The sequence below is a fragment of the Molossus molossus genome, unplaced genomic scaffold, assembly GCF_014108415.1.
Source record: "Molossus molossus isolate mMolMol1 unplaced genomic scaffold, mMolMol1.p scaffold_m16_p_3, whole genome shotgun sequence".
In the NCBI taxonomy this organism is placed as follows: Eukaryota; Metazoa; Chordata; class Mammalia; order Chiroptera; family Molossidae; genus Molossus; species Molossus molossus.
In genome coordinates, this window is record NW_023425366.1 from 108,635,492 (window position 1) to 108,659,556 (window position 24,065).

Here is a 24,065-nt window from a genome sequence, read left to right on the forward strand (position 1 = left end):
ATATTAGTGAATCACCAGTGTAAATTAAATAAGGTGTCTTTAAACAGAAGCATACATAGAACAAGAGTATGTGTTGATTGGTTTACAAAAATATTGTGTCCAAAGGTTTGTAGGAACCTAACCCTGGTTTCTCCCTAAAGCAATGACACTTGATAGACCTTAACTACCAGGAATAATGAGATTTGAAGACTTAATTCTTTGTTTCTTTTTCCTCCAGGGTATTTGACCCAGAGCCCTTAGGGAAAAGGCTTTCTGAGCTGCTTACTTTTTTGTTTTCCATGGAGAGGTCCCTATCCACAATTCAGGAGAATTGTGCCTGATAAGAGCATTGCTATTAAAATGGGCTTGCTGCAGGGTGGCACAGCCTCTCCTGGCCTAGCAGGCCAATCGGACACTAACTGGCACAGGGCCCTGCTATGGGTCCAAGTGCTGGGTAATTCTGTCATTTGGTGAGATGAGGACAGTGAGCCATATCCTCAGTTTATTGTGACTTTGGTAATTTTTAAAAATTATAGTTGTATAGCTAAAGGATTGAGGTTAGTTGAATTCCATTTGTGTGTTGAACATCTCTTTTGTGCCTAGAATTCCTACTACTTTTGAATTTGACTTTAATTGGAAGGTGATATCTTTATTTCTACTTTTCTTCTTCTTCTTCTTCTTTTTTGGTACATTCCCCTAGGGGGAACCAAACCCGGGACTCTCTGGTCCGCAGACCAACGCTCCAACTGCTCAGCCAAACCGGCTAGGGCTATTTCTACTTTTCTTGATACCATATTTCTACTGATGAATCTTCTTATTGTAGATTTCCACCTTAACTTTTTTGGTGTGCGGTGAGAAAATCAGGGATGTGTGGTTTACATTACCAGCATCTTTATTTCAGCCACATTTTGACTAGCACCTTGGCCCCTTTAGAAAATAAGGGGTCTGAGATGGGAAAGGTAAAAAGCAGTGGAAGAATCACTTGATTCTTTTGGCAGGTACTTGGAAAAAGTAACATGTAGCAGATTTGGTCGAAAACACTCATTGTCCCATTATGCAATCTTTCTTTTCACCTCTGTACATATAACACATAATACCATCTTTTTCTAGTGGGGCCTACAATTAAGGACAGTGTTGCTTTTAGGTTTGCTGAGCTAATCAAAGCCTTGGATTCACTGGCCAGCTCTGACCTGTCATTTGATATGTGGGTGATAATGAAGAAAGGCTGCAGTGAGTATGGTGACCATCCTGTGCCCCAGCAGATCTCACAGCTGGCATGCCACTGCCTTCACTCATCCACTTGGAAGCTTGTTCCACAGACATGGCCGCACTGATTGTCATTTGAATGGTGTGTTTATGCACCCTACCTCAGTCTGAAAATGATTGGGTGTCCTGCTTTGCTGTGTCTCAGAGGGGTTCACCCTTGCAAGGATGTGACTGTATCAGTGTTAAGTACTGAAACTGACAGGTCTTGGACAACTTCAAACCAGGCTTCCTGCGTTTTCCAGACACATCCTTATCTTTCAGATGGGAGGGGTTATCTGTTTTAATTTTTGGCAGAGAACAGCCTTTAGCCTTTGGTGCGTTTACTTCCTCATCTGTAGAGAGTCACATTTAGTAAGAGTGGCATAGGAACTTAATCTGGAGGTTTTTCTCAGACATCTTCAAGTTGAAATTCCATAATTATCTGTAAGTATTCTGGATAACTTCAGATAAGCAGAAGCAAAAAAATACATTATTTACCCTTTTTTTTTAGTAGTACTGTTTGTTCTGGAAAATATCTATTATAGACTGGTTTAAAATCTCTCATTGTTTAAATTCATCTTTTTCTTCTTTCTCATGAAATTAAATCTTCCATTACATATACTGTGTTGAGTTATATTTAAAGGGGAGATTTATTTTGATGTACAAATGAAGAGTTTCATTTTATATCTGTGTGTGTGTGTGTTTATAAAATACTACCATGATATCTGGTAATAGAAAGATTTAATGGATCTGGATGAGGAAAGGTCCATATAAAAACCAAAGGGCAGGATCTGAATGATACCGATGGCTATGTTTTATTAATGTTAACTCCTTGGAGAAATTTTTACAAGCAGTTGATACTCAGTTTTAATATTGCTTCAGAGATATTTTAACTGAATAATGTTTGGGATATTATATATAAGTGAAGATAAAATGTTTTCAGTCCAGTATTTAAAGTAAATTTAAAAATTTTCCTCTAAATTTTTATTAGATTTCTAATTTGAGTAAAGGGAACTTCTCCCTCCTAGTCCTTCCCCTCTTTTAAATGCTTGCAAGCATTTTGAAAAGTGATTATGCTAGAGCTTGATCTTTGTCTTCTTATCTTGATAAATCGAAGATTCTTAATGCTACAATTTAGCAGCAGTGGTGAACAACAGCTGCCCTTAGGAGTAAAGATCTTTTTTCATAATTCATGTTTGGACAGGAAAGTACACCTGGTAATGAATCTTGATTATCTAAACTGCCAGTGATGGACCAAGGGATGATAATATATTGCTTTGCCTTCAGGCCTCAGCTCTTTTTAGAGAGGTTACTGATAAAGAAAAACAAAACAAAACAAAGAATTTATAATTACGTAGTTGCCTTGGGAAAACAGCAGCTCATGAAATGTTTTACGTGTCTCGGGCTAAGAAAGAAAGAAAGAGAATTTTAATAAAACTCATAGGTTATCAACCTGTGAAAAAGAAATACTTACGTTGTTTCTAGGCTTCCCTCTCCCCTGAATGACTTAGCCCTTTATCTCCCTAATCCTGCATCACTCTAGGGCACTGGTTTTCAACCTGTGGGTCACGACCCCTTTGGGGGTGGAATGACCCTTTCACAGGGGTCTCCTAATACCATCAGAAAACACATATTTCCGATGGCGATTCATAGCAAAATTACAGTTATGAAGTAGCAACGAAAATAATTTTATGATTGGGGGTCACCACAACATGAACTGTATTAAAGGGTCGCTGCATTAGGAAGGTTGAGAACCACTGCTCTAGGGTGATGATACATTGGGACTCATAGTGTCATAATTATTCCATGTTCTATGTAAATGTTTAACCTTTCCTACATCAGTTCACTCCCTAGAAATATACAATACTCACTTTAGGTTAGTGAGAGGATAGACTTCTCTGACTGTGGTCAGAGAAATGAGGCAGAAAGTGGAGATTGTTCTAATTTTGCACCCTGGTCCCCACCATGGTATTTGTTGCATTTTGCTTTATGACCTAGTCAGTTTTATAACTATTCCAAGGATATTTGAAAGGAAAGTATAATTTTCTAATTGTAAAGTAGGTTTCCATATGTCCTGCAGATCAAGCTTCTTAATCTTTTATTTATATACTAACTATATTTGCTTGCTTAATTTATAATTTTATAATTGGAATATATTTTTTAAAAAACTCCTATTATGGTTTTGAAATTGTTGATTTTTCTGTCAGTTTTTGCTTTGGATAGTTTAATGCTATTGTTCTAATTAGTGGTTTGTTGTTTTGGTTTTTGCCCTGAACTCATTTTTTTCTTTTTCTTTTTCTTTTTTTTAAATTAATTTTTTAATCTTTATTGTAATGTATTACAGATGTTCCTCATTTTTCCCCCATTGACCTCCTCCTCCTCACTCCCGCCCCCCTCCCGCCTTTTCCCACACTGTTGTCTGTGTCCATTGGTTATGCATATAAATTCTTTGGTTTATTTCTTCCCATCCCCCAACCCCTTTCCCTTTGAGGTTTCTCAATCTAGCAACAAATTTGAACTTCTTAATCCCTTCACCTTTTTCACTCGTTCCCCCAACCACCCTCCCATCTGACAACCAACAAAATATTCTCCGTATCTATGAGAATATTTCTGTTCTACCTGTTCATTTTGTTTGTAGATTCCATTGTCGATAGATATGTATTCATTGCCATTTTGTTTGTTCATATATTTTATCTTATTTTTCTAAAAGACCCGTCATCATTTCATATAATAACGGTTTGGTGGTGATGAACTCCTTTAACTTTTTATTGTCTGGGAAACTCTTTATTTGGCCATCGATTCTAAATGACAGCTTTGCAGGACAGAGTAATCTTGGTTGTAGGTTCTTGCTTTTCATCACTCTGAATATTTCTTGCCACTCCCTTCTGGCCTGCAAAGTTTCTTTGGAGAAATCAGCTGAAAGCCTTATGGGAACTCTCTTGTAGGTAACTAGCTGCCTTTCTCTTGCTGCTTTTAAGATTCTCTCTTTGTCTTGAACCTTTTGCATTTTGATGATGATGTGTCTTGGTGTGGGCCTCTTGGGGTTCATCTTGTTTGGGACTCTCTGTGCTTCCTGGACTTGTATGTCTGTTTCCTTCGCCAAGTTAGGGAAGTTTTCTGCCATTATTGTTTCAAACAGGTTTCAATTTCTTGTTCTCGTTCTTCTCCTTCTGGCACCCCCAAGATGGGAATGTTGGCATGCTTGAAGTTGTCTCAGAGGCTCCTTACACTATCCTCATTTTTTTGGATTCTTTTTTCTTTTTGCTGTTCTGATTGGGTCTTTTTTTGCTTTCCAAATCAATGGTTTGCTTCTTGGCTTTACCTACTCTACTATTGAATCTTTGTAAATTATTCTTTATTTCAGTTAGTGCCTCCTTCATTTCTAACTGTGCATCCATCATTTCTGACTGGCCCTTTTTTATGCTCTTGAGGCCCTCACTAAGTTCGCTGAGGTTCTCACTAAGTTCATTGAGCATCCTTATAAGCAGTATTTTGAACTCAGCATCTGTTAGGTTGCTTATCTCCATTTCGCTTACTTCTTTTCTTGGGGTTTTGTTCTGTTCTTTCATTTGGGACCTGTTTCTTTGTCTCCTCATTTTGGCTGCCTCCCTGTGTTTGTTTCTGTGTATTACTTAATGAGAGGTATGGGGCTATCTGAGACCAGATGCTGCTTGTTTGGAAGGATTTAGGAAAACCTGAAACAGGATCCAAGACAGGCCAATCGTATGGTTAAGCAAGTGGCAACAGCTTGGGTGGGCCTGAAAGTTGGGTGGGGTGGGGCCTCAGGGAGTCAGCAGGGTGGGGCTACCAGTGTGAGGCAGGTTGCTGGAGTCCCAGATATGGCGACTATCTGCGGCCCCAGGGAAGGGCTCACCAAAGGAACAAAGGCCTCTGAGAGCATGTCTGTATTGGAGAAAGCCCCCTCTCCAGCCCTCGCTCCAGTGTCAAACAACTCAGTTCTTCCCTGTATGTCTCTGGTGCCCTTCCAGCTGCCTCCCCTCCAAGCTTAGAGGGAGTGAGTTTGGTAAGTTCATGTGCGGGCCCTTTAAGAGGAGCTGCCTGGGGCTCCCGCAGCCTCAGCCTCCCTCTGCCTCAGTTCCCGCTGATTTTTCCAGCCAGAAGTTATGGGGACTTCTCTTTCTGGCACTGGAACCCTGAGCGGAGCGCCTGGTGTGGGACGGGAACCCCTCAGTTCTCAGGGAGGACTTTCCCAGCTGAGGTGTCCTCCTGATTTTTATCCACCACACGTGGGTGTGGGACCAGCCTGTCCACCTCTGCCCCTCCGACCAGTCTCGATGTGGCTGCTGCTTTAATCCTGTAGTTGTAGGACTAACATTCTGCTTGATTTCAGGCAGTTTTGAATGATGTTTGTTCTGTAGTTTAGTTGTAACTTTGATGTGGTTGTGGGAGGAGGCGATACCGCTGTTTACCTACCCGCCATCTTGACCGGAAGTTGAACTCATTTTTTTTCTGATACAAGTTAAACCATGTTTTTCCTTTTTTGGTTAGTACTTTCTCAAATATTTTGTTGTTGTTGTTGTTTTTACTATTCTTTTGTTTTGTTAATCCTCACCCAAGGATTTTTTTTATTGATTTTTAGAAAGAGTGAGTGGGGCGGGGGAGAGAACCATCAAATTGAGAGAGAGTGACATCGATTAGTTGACCCCGACAGGACTCCAACTGGGGCTGGGATCAAACCTGCAACCCAGGTATATGCCCTTGAATGGGGAGCAAACACATGACCCTTTCGTCTGAGGGCTGATGCCCCAACCATTGAGCAATACTGGCCAGGGCTCAAATATCTTTTTTTTTGTTTTAATCTTCGAGGACATTTTTGCTTTTTACATTTATCTTCAGATACAGCGGGAGGGAGAGAGGGGGGAAGAGAGAGAGAGAAACATCAACATGAGAGAGACACATGGACTGGTTACCACCCACACGACCCCAACCAGGGCCAGGGACAAACTGCAACTGAGGTACGTGCCCTTAGCGGGAACCGAACCCGGGACTCTGTGGTCCCCAGGCCGATGCTCTAACTGCTGAACCAAACCAGCCAGAGCTCAAATATCTGTTTTTATCTTTTTACTTTCAACCTTTCTGAGTTGCTTTAGATGTGTATGTGAATAGCATAGAGGTGACAGTTTGTTTTTCTTCAGTCTGAGAATCTCTGTCTTTGAAATGGTGTATTTGGTCAGTTTATCTTTACTATTTACTATGCATATTTCTTTTTTCTTAACACCCACTTGTCGAACAAGCATGAGGTGTGATTTCTCTTACAGACTCTTCCCACCTAAGGTCTTAGACAGGCACAGATAGGGTTTCCAACTCTTTAATGTAGTCTTCTCTGAGAGGACAGCCCTTGTATGTCCCCAACTTTATGCTCTGGTCCAGTTCCTGCCCTTCACAGGCCAGAAACTGTGTCTGTGTCTCTGGTGGCTTCTGGATTCACTCAGGTCTTACACCACTCCCTCCCCCTTCGGCTGCCCCAGCCTTCTCTTGCTCTTAACCCCTGCCTTTAAGTACTCTCTTATTTCTGACACTTGCGGATTGCTTTTTTTCTCCTTTAAGCTCAGCTGTACATAAAAAATACACACACACAAAGTATTAGTTTCTTTTTTCAACATTTCCAGTGGGAGGACACTGTATTTCTGCATTAGCTCAGTCCACCTCCTCACCTGCACCCCAGTTCTATTTGTTTCTTAATTTGGTGGTGTAAGTGATGTCTGTGGTTAAAGATCTTTCTGGACTGTTGGTACTGGGCTTTTCTGGTTTTTACCCGGTGAACCGCTTTTGCCTTTGACTTAGCTCCTTTGTAATATTTAACAAATATTCCAAATGGAAAACAGCACTATTTCTCTTTTAGTGTGAACCGATCTTCAGTGGTTTTGTGGGTTCACTTACTAACTTGGGACTCTGTCCAGATTTTACCATGTGTCAGACGTGTGCTGGGCTGGAGGACTGTGGGAGACGGGACCTGAAGGTCATTGAATTTTTTGGCAGTCCTGGTTTGCTTTCAGAGAACAGCTGCTACTGTTTGATTTTGGGGATATGGTCACTCCATTTTTTCTTGATCTCCTAATCCCTACAAGGGAGCCAAAATCTGGTTGAGATGTCTTAGGTAAATGCTTAGGCCTCATTTTAATTACTGGGTGGTGGGGTGGGGGAGGGCGGTTAGAGAAACTTAGTCTCTTGTATGTTAGGTACTCTATTTTACTTTGTTTTGTTTGTTTGTTTGTTTTTTAATATGAAAAAGAAAAGGGAATATTTAGGTTTGCCAAAGTGTGGTGTTATAGCAGCATGAAAGAGCCGAAAAAGCAGTGAAAGTAAAAATGAGGTTCTGACAAATCTTTTACTGTAGTTAAGCTATTTGGGGAATTAGACTAGAAAACCAAAGGGTAATACATTGTGGCCTAGTCACCAGAGAAGTGAATCGGATGGTGAGTCTTGAACCATAAAAAACTTCCTGAGAATTGTGGGCAAAGGGAAGGGAGAGGCTCCTTTGGTCTAGTTGTTGGTTTGGTTGAATTTTTTATTGTGGAAAACTTTTAAAGATAACCCCAAAAGACAGAAGAATATAATGAATCCTCTGTGTACTCACCTCCTCCTCCTTCAACCACTGTTATGCCAATCCTGTTTCATCTCTCCCAATACACACTCTCCTTTTTTGTTTTATTTTTAAGCATTTTCTAGATACAATATAATATTCACTGATAAATATTAAATATTTCAGTGTGTATCAGACAAATTATTACTGTTTAACAATAAGTCTTTATTATCATCAAATATTCACTTACTATTAAAATTTCCAATTGTCTCAAAAAAAACAACAACCATTTTCTAATTATCTGAAGGGTTACCAGGTTTTATTTTTCCACTTGAGTCAATGATCTACGTAAAGGCCATATATTGTGATTTTTGAAATGTCTATTATGTCTCTTAATCTATAGGTCTTTCTCTCTTTTTCTCATTTATTGAAGAAACAGGATCATTTGTCCTGTAGAGTTTCCTGTAGCCCTGATTCTACTGGTTTTAATTTCCTTGGGATGTTTAATATATTCTCCTGTCCTCCTGTTTAACCTAGATCCATTATTTCATTAGAGGCTGCAGTATGGTAATACTGTAATTCTAGCATTCCTTTTTCTTTTATTTGTTGGCATATATCTGTAAAGAAAAACTCACTTCTCTGGGGTTTGCAAAAAAGCAGAATATAGATTTGATTCTTTCCCTTCACTTACTGCTTTTTAAAAAAGTGATTGATTTACTAGAATTCTCCAATGGGGACCAGTCATTCAGTTATTTTGTTTTAGGATCACTATGAACTCATGGGCATAATGGCATGTAAGCATCTACAGTGTGATTCAGTCAATTGCAGTTTTGACCCATACTAATGATCCAGTTGTCCCAGTCTCTCTTGGTTGGTGAATTCTTTTAACTTCCCATGTGATATGACAAGACATTCCAGGTTCATCTTGTATGTGTTTTGCCTCGTACCCCAAATCAGCACTTCTCCAAGGAAGCTCTGATTACTTTTCATGGAAAATGGTGTTTCAAGACCACAGTCTGGGTGCTAGAGTACCAGTTGCACTGGGTTGGTCATTGTTTCTGAGTCTATAACAGACAGAGCTAAAAAAATTTCCCTTCCTTCCTCCTTCCCTCCCTCCCTTCCTCCTTTTCTCTCTCCCTTTGCCATTCCCTCCTCCCTCGCTTCCCCTCTTCAGATAAAAATGCATCATGCATTCAAACTGGCATATCAACTCTTCTGTCTTACATGTACTGTTTTCTTTCATACCAAGAACCCTAGTTCTGGATAATAGGAATGGTAGAAATATAATACAATTATTCATTTGCTTTATGCCATGATATATGTCCAGCAGTCTCAGAATAATAAAACCAATGCAGTCACTACCAGTTTGATAACTGAGAACAGTTTAAGACTTATTGCAGTTCTTTTTTGCTTAGGGTATCCCCCTTGAGGGGCATACAATCTGATTGCTATTTCATAAAGCCTTTTCCATTAGTTCCCTCTCTGTGAGTTTTTACCCCCAGCTGGATACATTTAGGGTGGTTTATTCTTTGTTTTGTAATTATTTAAAATTTTGTGATTGTTTCAAAGTCAAAATTAAAAAATCGGGTATACTGTATTCAGCCCTGGCTGGTTTGGCTCAGCGGTTAGAGCGTCAGTCTGCTGATCAAAGATTCATGGGTTTGATTTCGGTCAAGGGCATGTACGTTGGTTGCAGTTGGGTCCCTAGCATCGATGTTTTTCTCTCTCTTTCTCTCCCACCCTCCGACTCTATCTGAAGATAAATGGAAAAGTATCCTCGGTGAGGATTTAAAAAAACAAATAAATAAGTAAATGAACAACAAGGTACACTGTATTCAGAAAAGTCTGAATTTTATCCTCGTTTTCTCCACTCTGTTCTCTCCCTTCTCTTATAAGTAACTATTAAACACTTTGTTTGACCCTGGCCGGTTTGGCTCAGTGGTTAGAGCGTCGGCCTGCAGTCCAGAGAGATCTAGGTTCGGTTCCCGCTAAGGGCACGTACCTCGGTTGCAGTTTGTCCCCAGCCCTGGTTGGGTCGTGTGGGGGGCAACCACTCGATGTGTCCCTTTCACATGGATGTTTCTCTCTCTCTCCCTTCCTCCCACTCTATCTGAACAAAATTTCGAAAATGTCCTCAGGTGAGGATAAAAAAAAACTTTGTGCTCTACCCTTCCATTGCTTGTTTTTCTTAATGTAAACAGATAAATCTATATACTTATATTTTTCTATTTCTTAGATAAATTATAATCTACCATATTTTTTCACTTTTTAAAAATTAAATTAATTTATTTATTTTTGTTACAGATATTCCTCCTTTTCCCCTCTTTGACACCCTCTTCCCCAATCCCATCTCCCCTACTTTGTTTTTTTCATTTCACAAGATATCCAGATTACTTCTCAGTAGTACCACTATAGTAGTAGACAGTAGTTTTGGATTTTGTTTTGCTAGCCAGTCTGAGATTTTTTTTAATAGGTGAATTTGAGCCCATTTACATTTGTTCATATAACTGATATGTTTGGCCTCAGTTCTTTGATTGTTTTATGTACATATGTATGTACACGAGTTGTTTTGTTTGTTTGTTTGTTTTTTAAATCTTTATTGTTGGATGTAAAATGTATTACAGATGTTCCACACTTTTCCCCCATTGACCCCCTCCTCCCCACTCCCGCACCTCTCCCACCTTTTCCCACACTATTGTCTGTGTCCATTGGTTATGCATGTAAGTTCTTTGGTTTATTTCTTCCCACCCCACCCCCAACCCCTTTCGCTTTGAGGTTTGTCAGTCTAGCAATCAATTTGTGCTTCTTAATCCCTTCACCTTTTTCACCCATTCCCCCAACCCCTCTCCCAACTGGCAACCAACAAAATATTCTCTGTATGTATGAGAATCTTTCTGTTCTACCTATTCATTTTGTTTGTAGATTCCATTGTCGATAGATATGTATTCATTACCATTTTGTTTGTTCATATATTTTATCTTTTTCTTCAAAAAGACCCGTCATCATTTCATATAATAATGGTTTGGTGGTGATGAACTCCTTTAACTTTTTATTGTCTGGGAAAGTTTTTATATGGCCATTGATTCTAAATGACAGCTTTGCAGGATAAGAGTAATCTTGGTTGTAGGTTCTTGCTTTTCATCACTCTGAATATTTCTTGCCACTCCCTTCTGGCCTGCAAAGTTTCTTTGGAGAAATCAGCTGACAGCCTAATGGGAACTCCCTTGTAGGTAACTAGCTGCCTTTCTCTTGCTGCTTTTAAGATTCTCTCTTTGTCTTGAACCTTTTGCATTTTGATGATGATGTGTCTTGGTGTGGGCCTCTTGGGGTTCATCTTGTTTGGGACTCTCTGTGCTTCCTGGACTTGTATGTCTGTTTCCTTCGCCAAGTTAGGGAAGTTTTCTGCCATTATTGTTTCAAACAGGTTTTCGATTTCTTGCTTTTGCTCTTCTCCTTCTGGCACCCCCAAGATGCAAATGTTGGCATGCTTGAAATTGTCTCAGAGGCTACTTACACTATCCTCATTTTTTTGGATTCTTTTTTCTTTTTGCTGTTCTGACTGGGCATTTTTTGCTTCCTTATATTCCAAATCGATGGTTTGCTCCTTGGATTTACGTACTCTATTATTGAAGCTGTGTAAATTATTCTTTATTTCAGTTAATGCCTCCTTCAATTCTAACTGTGTATCCATGAGTTCTGACTGGCCCTTTTTTATGCTCTTGAGGCCCTCCCTAAGTTCACTGAGGTTCTCACTAAGTTCACTGAGCATCCTTATAAGCAGTATTTTCAACTCAGTATCTGTTAGGTTGCTTATCTCCATTTCGCTTAGTTCTTTTCTTGGGGTTTTGTTCTGTTCTTTCATTTGGGACCTGTTTCTTTGTCTCCTCATTTTGGCTGCCTCCCTGTGTTTGTTTCAGTGTATTACTTAATGAGAGGTATGGGCTCACTGAGACCAGATGCTGCTCGTTTGAAAGAATTTAGGGAAACCTGAAGCAGGATCCAAGACAGGCCAATCCTATGGTTAAGCAAGTGGCAACAGCTTGGGTGGGCTTGAAAGTTGGGTGGGGTGAGGTGGGGCCTCAGGGAGTCACCAGGGCGAGGCTACCAGTGTGAGCCAGGTTGCTGGAGTCCCAGGTATGGCAACTGTCTGCCGCCCCAGGGAAGGGCTCACCAAAGGAACAAAGGCCTCTGAAAGCACGTTTGTCCCCGAGAAAGCCCCCTCTCCAGCCCTCGCTCCAGTGCCAAACAGCTCAGTTCTTCCCTGTGTGTCTCTGGTGCTCCTCGAGCTGCCTCCCCTCCAAGCTCAGAGGGAGAGAGTTCGATAAGTTTGCACGCGGGCCCGTTAAGGAGCTGCCTGGGGCTCCAGCCGCTTCAGCCTCCCTAAGCCTCAGTTCCCGCTGGTTTGTCCAGCCAGAAGTTATGGGGACTTCTCTTCCTGGCTCTGGAACCCTGAGCGGGGCACCTGGTGTGGGACGGGGTCCCCTCAGTCCTCAGGAAGGACCTTCCCAGCCAAGGTGTCCCTCCTGATTTTTATCCGCCACACTTGGGTGTGGGACCAGCCCCTCGCGCCTCCGCCCCTCCTACCAGTCTGGATGTGGCTGCTGCTTTAATCCTGTAGTTGTAGGACTTCCATTCAGCTTGATTTCAGGCGGTTTTGAATGATGGTTGTTCTGTAGTTTAGTTGTAACTTTGATGTGGTTGTGGGAGGGCGCGATACCACATTTACCTATGCCACCATCTTGACCGGAAGTCCTCTACACGAGTTTTTTATATAAATAGTCTGTCTCTGTATAGTCTGTTTTATTTATTCTCTCTCCCAATTACTCTGTGTGATTTTACTTTTGTTTATTGTTTTGTGGGTTTTTTAAAGAGCAACTTACATTATTTATTTATTTATTTTTTTATCCTTACACGAGGACATTTTTCCATTTTTTGCACAGATAGAGTGGGAGGAAGAGAGAGAGAGAGAGAAACATCGACGTGAAAGAGGCACATCGAGTGGCTGCCACCCGCACGACCAACCAGGGCCGGGGACAAACTGCAACCGAGGTACATGCCCTTAGCGGGAACCGAACCCGGGTCTCTCTGGACCGCAGGCCGATGCTCTAACCGCTGAGCCAAACCGGCCAGGGCGCAACTTACATTATTGTTCTAAGGGCTACTGTATTCTAATACCATCATGTAACACTTTAGTTACTACCCCCCCCCCCTTTTCATTGTCCATAGTTTCCTGTGTTTGCATTATGCTTATTAGCTTATTAACACATCTTTGGCCAACACAGGTCACATATCAACCGTAGTTTCAAGGGGGGCAGTAAATATAGTGTATCTCCTGATGGGGAGAGCAGAAAAGTTACATTGCAAAAAGGCTATACATTAAAAAAAAGGGAGAATGTTTCACCATTTTGCAGTCTGCCACAACTGACATTATATAATACTTTAATCTTACCTATTTTTTAGTTACTGTCTATTGGTTTCCTACTAAAATTAGCTAATAATTTCTTAGTTCCAGTGTCTTCCCTCTCCTCTGTATCTCATGTGAAGAAATAACCTTTTACTCATCGTTACTAACTATAAGGAAGGAGCATTGTTATTCCATTCCTTTTGTATGACCTATCATTCTACTTTTTTAAAAAAATAACTATACTGTATCTACATTATGAGAGCACACAGCCACTATGCACCCTATTCTATCCCTAAAAAACCATCAATGAGTGTTAGTTTTACAGGTAAATCCATATACACATAATGCTTACTATTAGTACTTACAATAATGTTTCTTCAGTTAGTTTGGTTGACTGAAGCTTATTTTTTAGGAAGTCATGGGAAAATGCTCCCTGAATTGTGGCGTGTTAGCTTCCTATAACCTTTATACTTGAAAGTCAGTTTAGCTAGATATACATTTTTATAAAAAAGTACATTGGTTCAGATATGCTCTCCTTGAGTATTTTAAACACGTGATTCCATTTTCTTCTGGCTTGACATGCTTCTTTCAATGTTATGGCAATCTGATTTTTTTTTTTTTCTTTTTCCTTTCCAAGTGAGTTGCCCTTTTTGACTGGAGGCCCAAAGGATTTTTTGCATTATATGCATTCTGTGCCAGGTATTTTGTATACACATTCCATTCATCATCTCACTTAAATGATATAAGTCATGATTATCACTTATTTTACAAAGGAGCAAACTGAGACTCAGAGAGAATAGGAAACTCACCAAAGGCCAATCCTACTGCTGGAAGTGGCACAGGCAGAACTTTAGCCCAGAGCTATCTGACTTGCCTGCAACAAGGTCAGGCTTCCCATGAGAAATTGCCTGGATTTTGTCTTCAGTTAAAGTAAAAGAAATATTAGAAATGTTTGAAGAAACAGATGTATCACCTGAAGAAAAGTAGATCCAAGGAGACCATGCCAGATGTCTGCAGATAATCAAAAGGCTACTAACTGGAAAAAATTCCAAATTTATTCTGTGACTCCACACAGGAAATAAGAACAAACAAGAAGAGTCCTTTGCTTAATATTAAGGACTGTCTAGCAATTATGGTTGTCCAACAATGGAATATGCTGCTATTATAAGTATGGTTTCTTAATAACTAGAGATATTCAAGCAAAAGTTTAATGACCACTTCTTGGGAATGTTGTAGAAGAGATTAGTTAATCAAGTAAGAGCTGGTCTAAGTACATATAAAGCCCTGTCAACCATTGCAGTGCTCTCATTTGAGATGCTAAAGTTGTTTTTCCTTAGACAATGTTCAGTTCTCCATAAAAGCCCCTATTGGTGCAACTACAACCAAAAAAAAATATTTTTTTTTTTGCTTTAAAATCTTCAGGCTAATTGTTTTCAATCAATTTCCCCAGGTAAATGGTGTGTTTTTTTCAATGTAGAGTATCAAGGGTTTTTGTTTGTTTTTTGTTTTTGGTTACTTCAAAGTTTTCTTGAATTATAATTTTCACCATTGTTCTATTGCTTTTGTGTTTGAGAACTGCTATTATACCTATTTAAATCTTCTTTGCCTATCTTCTGTATCATTTTCTTTCAAATCATTTTTAAAATCTCTTTTTGGTTTTAAAATGTTTTCCTTTTTATCTTCTCTGTCTCTTAAGGCATATTGCATTTATTTATTCTTATATACTTTGTAATTTGGTCATCATTTGTAACATGATTTCTTTGATATCAGATTCTTTCTTTAGTTCTAATGTTTTTTGTGGTTTTTTTTTTTAGTACTGTTACCTCATTTCTGAGTTCTTCTAATTCTGATTTTGTTCTCTCATATCATTCCCTTAAATTCTTTTTATTCATTTCAAAATATTAGATGCTGTTTTCATCTCGTTTGTAGGCATGTCTTCTGGGTATGCTTTCATTGGCCATCCAGGTAATTTTTCTGCTTCTTCTTTATAATAATTTTCTATGAGATTTGGTCAAAATCCTCTTCTGTTTCTCATTTTGGCTGTATTTTCTTTTTACTATTAAAACCTTTAAAATATTTATTTTTTTATTGAGTTTATTGGGGTAACATTGGTTAATAAAATTATATAAGTTTCAGGTAATTCTACAATAAATCATCTGTATATTGTACTATTAAAACCTTTGGAGAAACATTAAATTGGTAATAAAATATTTTTACATACATATATTTGAGCTCAGTTGTCAGTCACAGTGATTTAATTGCAGTGAAACATACCTTAGAATTTGCTACTTGAGGTGGGTTAAAGTCATTTTATGTTTATATTGGGGGCACTGTTTTAAAAAGGAATTTAGCATCTTCAAGTACATAGGCTCAAGTTATGTATGAAATGCTTATCACTATACAATGAGAGACAGGAACAAGTATATATGTTGGAATTTGACAAGCACAATGACAAGGGCAAGTTTGGTTGGAGAGGACAATAAGGAACAGTAAGTGTTGATTTGGGGCATATGTAAAGACGTTTGTTCCATGGCCCACATAGTGGCTATTACCAACAAAGAAGTTATTTGAAGAAAACTTAGCTTCACCTTGGCATCTGTGATAATTAGAAGCTTGATCTTATGTAACTTTTTTGTGCCCTCTCATTTATACAAAACATCATTATCAAGTATCCGTTATATGGGAACTGCTTGTTTCAGGCACCCTCCCACTGCAGGCCTTTACACTGGCTACTTCCTCCACTTGAAATGATCTTTCCCCAGATATTTAGTGAGTCACACTCCCGTACCTCATCTCTGTCCAATCATTGCTCAAAATTTCTTTTCCTTACTACTCCATTTAAAAGTAACCCTTTCCTTCCCACCCATCCTTGCCTTATTATTTTCAGAAGCATTGTAATTGTTTGATTTTTTTTTTCATTTTGTCCATATTCTTACTCCCATATCTGTTTTCCCTTATTAGAATCTAAGGTCCATGATCTATTTTTGGTACCTAGAACAGTTCCTGACACTCACTAGGCACTCAGTGGTTTATTGAATGCATACATATGTGCTGGGCACTGAGCTAGGTGCTTGAGATACAGTGTTGTGCAACATGTGTCCCACCCTCAGGGAATTTGTAGTCTAGTGGGATAGACAGAAATGCGTCAAATAAAATGTGAAAGGTGCTGTATAGGAGTGCAGAACAGGGAAAACAGAGCTAGTCTAGGGCAGTCAGGGTAGGCTTCTCTGTGAAAGAGTTTTGAGCTAAGAAGTGAAAGAGTAATAAGTATGAGCTTTGTTACAGTGGTAGAGAGTTTTCCAGGAAAGTGGAGCACCTTTTTCAAAGGCTCATTGGCAAGAGGGAGCAAGACTTGACACGTTCAGTTAAACAACTTGGAAGAAGACCAATGCTATGAGGAAATAGGAGAGAGGTGAATGGGGAAGCTGGGCCAGGCCATGTCAGGCATAGCCTCTAGGCCAAGTTACAGATTTTGCTCTTAGTGAACTATCTAAAAAGGTAGTATCTGTCACAGTCCCAGAGATTGGGTCACAATTAAGATAATATGGCAAATCTCGATTGGTGCTTCACCAGCCTTCCAGGTGAGCGGAGGCACGCACACATGGGCCAACCACTGCATGTGGGCCAACCACTGCCTAAAGCAACTGGCCCTCCGTGGGTGAGAGTGAAGCAAGCAAAGAGAAGAAGTGTGAGAAAAGCCGATGTGTTCATCAAGGCAGAGTCGAGAGAAGTGGAGCCCCAGCACCAAGGACCCCATGAATCTCCAGACTAACCCTGAGGCATCTCCATAATTGTTTTGTTTTTTATCTTCACCCAAGGACATTTTTGCATATTTTGTTCAGATAGAGTGGGAGGGAGAGAGAGGAAGAGAGAGAGAGAGAAACATCGACGTGAAAGAGGCACATCAAGTGGCTGCCACCCGCACGACCAACCAGGGCTGGGGACAAACTGTAACCGAGGTACGCGCCATAATTATTTTGTAAAACATTATTGGTTTTTGGATTACCTTGATGTTGATGAGGACAACTGCAATGAAGATGATGAAGCAGAGGTGGACTTAGAAATACGCCCGATATCCCCTACAGAAAATGCTTATAACAATAAACACAGATGGAAGAACCTGTATTGAGTCTTAAAATTAGGCATGAAGCTCAGTCTACACATTTAGGATTTTTCACTTTCTCGAGAAATTGACCCCTTTACTATTTTGAAAATTCTCTCTTTTCCCTGATAATATTCCTTCTTCTGGAATCTACTTTGTCTGATGTTAATATAGCTTTCCAAGAAGGTCCCCAGGGATACCATCTCCTGGTAGACACACCCTTGTGTAGTCCTCTCTCACATTGTACCACAATTAATCTGTGTAACTAATACAATATGGTAAAAGTGAAGTTATTTCACCTCTGAGATTAGGTCATAAAAGACTGTGACTTCTATCATAGGCCCTCTCTCTTTGTCTCTTTTTCTGGGATCACTTCCTCTGGGGAGAGTCTTGTCATGAGCAGCCCTATGGAGAATTCAAGGGGCAAGGAGCTGAAGCCTCCTGCCAAATACCAGGGAAGTGGGCTTGGATGTAGATCCTTGAGACCCAGCCAGATGTGATACGTAGATTGTGAGACACCCTGAATAAGAACACCCAGTTAAGCCTCCCCAGAATCCCAACACACAGAAACTATGAGATAATAAATGTTTGTTGTTTTATTTTTTTTTTATCCTCACCCGAGGATTTTTTTTTTTTTTCCATTTTTTTGTACAGATAGAGTGGGTGGGAGAGAGAGGAAGGGAGAGAGAGAGAGAAACATCGACGTGAAGGGACACATCGAGTGGCTGCCACCCGCACGATCAACCAGGGCCGGGGACAAACTGCAACCGAAGTACGTGCCCTTAGCGGGAACCGAACCCGGGTCTCTTCGGACCGCAGGCCGATGCGCTAACCGCTGAGCCAAACTGGTCAGGGCTGTTTGTTGTTTTAAACTAAAAAAAAAAAAAAAAGATAATATGGTAAATCTCAATATGTATAATAAATTCAGGAACAGGACATCCAAGCACAGAACTATAATGAGTAATGATGGAATCTATTTCTCATGGCCTATACGACTGGTTCACTCATAGCAATTTTGAGAGACCTCAGATAAAATGAACATGGTATGTATAATAAATAATTCATATTTCTGTTATATATTAGCAAGATCATAGTACTGTAATATTTTTCTTTTTAATAGTACATTTTATCTGCTAAAGTTCTGAAAATATTTTTTAAATGCTCCTGGAAGAGAAGCATTTATATTTAGTTGTAAGATTTCTTTAAAAGAAAGAAAAAACCTTTACTATGTAAAAGATGACCAGTTTTATTGCTAATTTTACTTGGAAAGGTCAAGTTTTGTAGAAGGGTGTGGATTACAAAAAGAATTAGAGGTAGTAATGCACAGTGGATAGAGCAGGCCCTTTTGGAGTTCTATAGTCCTCATCTGGATTTCTGGGGCCTGGTTTTTATGGGATGTTCGCCAGTTACATATCCAGGCTTTCTGAGCCTAGGTTTGTTTCCTCCAGTGTAAAACGAAGCTGAAATAGTACTGTGATCATCCATCTGTAAGTCAGTGAGTCTCTTCCTCATTGAGGCCCCATTCACAGTCGCTTCTTTGTCATAGGCCTCCCCGGATCAGTGAGGATGAATGAAATCATGTTAGTACAACACTTAGCACAGGTCTGGTACTGAGGAATTGCTCAACTAAATGGTAGCTCTTATCTACAGAATGGAAGATAAAATGATTTGTCTTATTGAGTTTTGAATATAATCAGTGACTTTTTAACTTATGCCTTCCAGAGGGAGAAAAGAGTCATTTCATTTTAGACCCTAAGGCTATTTGTAATTACTCATTTATTTATTCATTCATTCATTCATTCATTCATTCATTCATTCATTCTTTATCCTCACCCGAGGACATTTTTTGTTCAGACAGAGTGGGAGGGAGGGAGAGGAAGAGAGAGAGAGAAACATCAACGTGAAAGGGATACATCAAGTGGCTGCCACCTGCGCGACCAACCAGGGCCGGGGACAAACTGCAACCAAGGTATGCGCCCTTAGCGGGAACTGAACCCGGGTCTCTCTGGACCGCAGGCCGATGCTCTAACCGCTGAGCCAAAGTGGCCAGGGCCGTAATTATTTTTTAGATGTATCTAATCATTTAGGTACATGGATCTCAACTTGAATCTGTTTTATTTTATTTTATTTTACTTTTCTTTATTCATAGAGAGACAGAGGAAGGGAGAAGGAGAGAGAGAGAGAAACATCTATGAGAGAGAACATCGATTGGCCACCTCCTGCATGCCCCACAATGGGGATCGGGCCCAGAACCTGGGCATATGCCCTGACCGGGAATTGAACCAGTGACTTCTTAGTGCATGGATCGATGCTCAACCACTGAGCCACACCGGCCAGGCTCAACTTGAATCTGTTAAGCCTAATCATTTAGGAGGCAAAAGAGCCAAAGATATCTCAGTCTCATATTTTTGTCATGATTTCAATGCATTATTCAAGCTTATGTTATGTGTGATGTATTATTAGCTACCCACTCTGACTAATGCTGGATTTTGTCTGCTGCTTGCATACTTCCCAAGTAAAAACAAATTTTTAATGAACCATCAAATAGGATGTGGTTTGAGTTTTTCTCAGCATTTGGACTAGATTTGTCTTAATATGTCTAGATTCTCTTTCTCTCTTGTGAACAACAGCATTTATTTCTGAGCAGTGTGTTAAGGGTGCTGGGGTATAGACTGTGTTCCTAGAACAGGCAAAGCTATCTCATCCTTGACCTTTAAAAAATAATGTAACCTTGGACTTATCACTCTGTGTCAACTCATAAGAGATAAGCAAGCTGTGTGCTTTAGAGTTTGAGCTAGCAGTGAATTTGTAATTTTGTTTAATTTTTTTAAATAAAGGAAGGCTAATATACTATTTAAAAGAAAAAATTTGTATAGATTAGAGATAATAGAAGAGTAAGAATTTGTGATCTGATTTTTGTGTATTCTTAACTCCTTAAAAGGTGAAATGGTCTAGAAACAACTTTTATTGAGCAACCCAGTGGTTGGGTGATATTCACAATTTTTGACTTTGGTGAATAATATTTTTTCTCTGTAACTCACTTCTTTTCTACAATCTGTATAGATTTCTTTTCTTGTCTTAGTTTAGCATAAGCAAGCCTGGTTAGATGATAAGCATTGTCTGCACAGCAAAGTCAAAACACCATGTCACAGGATGGTGGTAGCTGGATGGTCTGCGGCTCTGTGCTTCTGTGGTTGACAGTGGAGACCTAGGCTTAAATGCAATGATTTGGTGTGTCTTTGGAAAAGCAGAATGATAGATTAAAAAACCAAGTTTAGTTGAATTAGGTTTCCTTATTTGTCCTTTTAACTAAGCAGTTTTTTGTTTGTTTTGCTCTTTAAGGCCTCAGTCATCTTTTTCCTTCTCTCCTTCACATCATACAGGTTCCTCTTTCTTCTCTACTTGTGATTTTAAAAATTGAATTTTTATGAATCCCTACATGATTTGTGGTTCTATACAGACACTTAATTATGCCTAAGTAGGTAGTTTTCCTAGTCTTTATCTTTTTCTAGAAGTTATGAAAATGATAAAAAAATATAGTACTTCTTAAGTTTGCCATTGTATATGTATTGATTAAAAGAGTTGCCCTGGATGGCAGTTTACAGCTATAGGAGAATATGTTGTTTTACTCTGTTTTCCTGTAGCTTTGGAAATGGCCCTGATGTTTTCCTTTTCCTCAAAAATGAACATATTTCCACAACCCTCTGTTGTGTGTTCCCTCCTCTGGGGAAAGAGTCTGGGGCTAGAGATGCTAGAAATGCCCCACAGCAACACTGAGTAGGTTCAACTAGCAGTTGGTGGGTGTCTGGGAATCTTTTCTGAATATGAGTGTTCCCATCAATTGTTTTTGTCATTGTTTTTTTGGGATGTTTTTTGTTTGTTGGTACTGGATGAGAATTAGAACTCTCCCCTGAAAAACTGCTGGGAATATGTTAGCATAATAAGTTGTACATCTTAGCTCTGGTGAGTTGTAAAACCCATTTCTTAGGGACCAGAAGAAATAAGGACACTTAACTATACTTTGCCTTAATAAAGAAATTTAATGCCCAAATGTTTGTTCCTTCAAGAATAGAAAAATATGTACAGACCTCCCAAAGAGTGGGGAAATGCACTTGTTCATATGAAGCAGGTTTCTACCTGAAACAGTAGCTTCTATAGGCTTTTTATATTTTGCTCCAGCTGTTAAAAATCTGTTATTTGTTTTAATAGATTTTGCCATAGCACTGTATATTACAGTTAATATTACGAATAAAAATGCTTTCAGGTGCTCTTAAATATTGGTGACATTTGACCAAGTTATTAGAGTTGCATATTTGTGGGTTTTAAATCATAATAATGATGATAAGAGTTTGTAATTTGATATCTATTTGCTATCTCTCTTGTGGGATGGGTGGGGTTTAGGGTTTAAATTTTTTATCTTCCAAATATCCCTTTTCATATGAATATGGATTGGTAATTACACTGCTTTACCAATTTGTGACAATGTTTTAAAATAGTCTCTTTACTTATAGCCAAAGAAAAAGTTCCTAAGTCGTCATGCAGTAAATCACATTTATTGAATAAAGCCTTTCTTCCCCTTCTCTCCACCCTCAATTCAGTAAGTTTGTTCTTTCTGTGAGTGAGCAGGGCCAGCTGAATATTGATATTCCCAAAATGCAAAGTGGAAGTGAGAGTGCCCATTCCTGCCGTGGTGCCCTTGTCTGGACACCACATCAGGGGCTGATCAGTAAAGTCAAACAAACAGGTTGACACATTGTTTACATCTTTCCTTTGGCAACTTGTATCGTTGTAGGAAAGGTTCCGTTCTCAGTGAGTTGACTTTCTTGAGAAGTTAGTCTAGGTAGGCGAAATCTCCTAAGTGGTTTATTTTATTTCTCAGGATAATTTTACCTAATTATTTCTGAATAATTTATTTACAATTTAGCTTATTTTTTGGAAATTTTACCTTTGTAAAGTTTTACCTTCTGATAATTTTTTTTTTATTCCTACCTGAGGACACTTCCATTTATCATCAGATAAAGTGGGAGGGAGGGAGAGAGAGAGAGACAGAGAGAAACATCTCTGATAGAGCTACATCGACTGGTTGCCCCTTGCACGCACGACCCAACCAGGGCTGGGGATGAACCACAACCAAGGTACAGCCCTTGAATGAAATCAAACCTGTGACTCATTGGTCCGAGGGCAGACGCTCTATCCACTGAGCCAAACTGGCCAGGGTTACCTTCTGATAATTTTATTATTCTCAGAACAATTTACTTCAAAAGAATAATTTAAAAATTTTATCAAATGTTAGCAATTATTGGCTTAAAATGTTAATTGTATATATTAGAAAAGATATAGGGATTTTCATTCAGTTTGTGATAACTCTGTTTTCTTAAGCTCATAGTTGTAAATGAAATGAATTGTGGAATTTTGGTTCACTCTAGGTTAGGATTTTTGAGGTTGAGCTATAGCCAAACACCAAGATAATTAAATAAAAAATTGAGACTGCTCATTCTCAAAGAAAATTTATTTTGTCGTTGCTGGCATTGAATCAATCCTTTTGAGAATAACATTTCAGGGTATTAATAATATTATGTGTAAACTTATTCATAATTCAACCTTCCTCTGTAATTTTAAAAAACTTTGCTATACCACAGTCAGCTAAAAAGTTTCCTTTTTGAATAGGGCTCTCTCCTTGTTATTACAGAAGACAGTGCTGTGGGAATATGAGCCTGTGTCCCCTTCACTCAGCTTTCAGATCATTTGATCAGTTAACTACAATAAAAAATTTCACTATAGTCTGAGTTTAAGAATGCCAGTTTTTGTCTCATTTTTTTTTTAAGTTTTTTTTAAAATCCTCACCCAAGAGTATTTTTCCGTTGCTTTTAAGATAGAGTGGAAGGGAGAGATGGAGAGAGAGAGAGAGAGAGAGAGAGAGAGAGAGAGAGAGAGAGACATTGATGTGAAAGAGACATATCAATTGGTTGCCTCCCGCATGACCCCAACTGGGATAAAACCTTCAATCAAGGTATGTGCCCTTAACCAAGAATCAAACCCGTGACCCACTGGTCCATAGGCCGATGCTGTAACTGCTGAGCCAAACTGGCCAGGGCTTAAAACTTTTTAAAAAAATAAAATGATGCCCAGCTGGTGTGGCTCAGTGGATTGAGTATCGTTCTAGCCAGGGCATATGCCCAGGTTGTGGGCTTTATCTCCAGTGGGGTTCGTGCAGGAGGCACCTGATTGATGTATCTCTCTCACATTGATATTTTTATCTCTCCCTTCCTCTCTCTCTAAAAAAATCAATAAAAACCATATTTAAAAATAAATAAAAGAGCCCTGGCCAGTTTGCTCAGCAGTTAGAGCATCAGCCCTTGGACCAAAGAGTTTCAGGTTCAGTTTTGGTCAAGGGCACATACCTCAGTTGCAGTTCGATCCCCAGCCCTGGTTGGGGTCATGCGGGTGGCAACCAATCGATGTGTCTCTTTCATGTTGATGTTTTTCTGTTTCTCCCTGCCCACCTCCCTCCCTCTTACTCTATATCTGAAAATCAGTGGAAAAGTATTCTCAAGTGAGGATTAAAAAAAAAGAATGCATGCTCATTACAGAAAATTGGGGAGAAACACACATACACACACAACACCCCAATGGAATAAAAAATAATAATCACCTAGGGAAATATCATGATAACATTCTTTCATGTTTTCTTCCTATATTTTGCCACTTTATATGGGTATAATCATACTATATATGATTTGCTTTTCTCATTAATAGTTGTGAGAAGTTTTCTCGAGTTATTTAAATTCTCT

The 24,065-nt window shown here is 39.3% G+C and overlaps 1 protein-coding gene across 8 annotated transcripts in view; it reads left to right on the forward strand.

Annotated features, from left to right (window-relative positions):
• PARN (poly(A)-specific ribonuclease) overlaps window positions 1-24,065 on the forward strand; it is a 203,471-nt gene that overhangs the window by 109,222 nt on the left and 70,184 nt on the right. For 4 of the 8 annotated variants that reach the window (XM_036278938.1, XM_036278934.1, XM_036278940.1 and 1 more), the window contains one exon: window positions 15,078-15,137. The exons of 2 other annotated variants lie outside the window; for them this stretch is intronic. In XM_036278938.1, coding sequence (XP_036134831.1) covers window positions 15,078-15,137 — 60 coding nt within the window. Of the gene's footprint in view, window positions 1-15,077; window positions 15,138-18,202; window positions 18,247-24,065 lie in introns of those variants that run through there. 2 more of the 8 variants (XM_036278941.1, XM_036278936.1) reach the window with 2 other exon arrangements.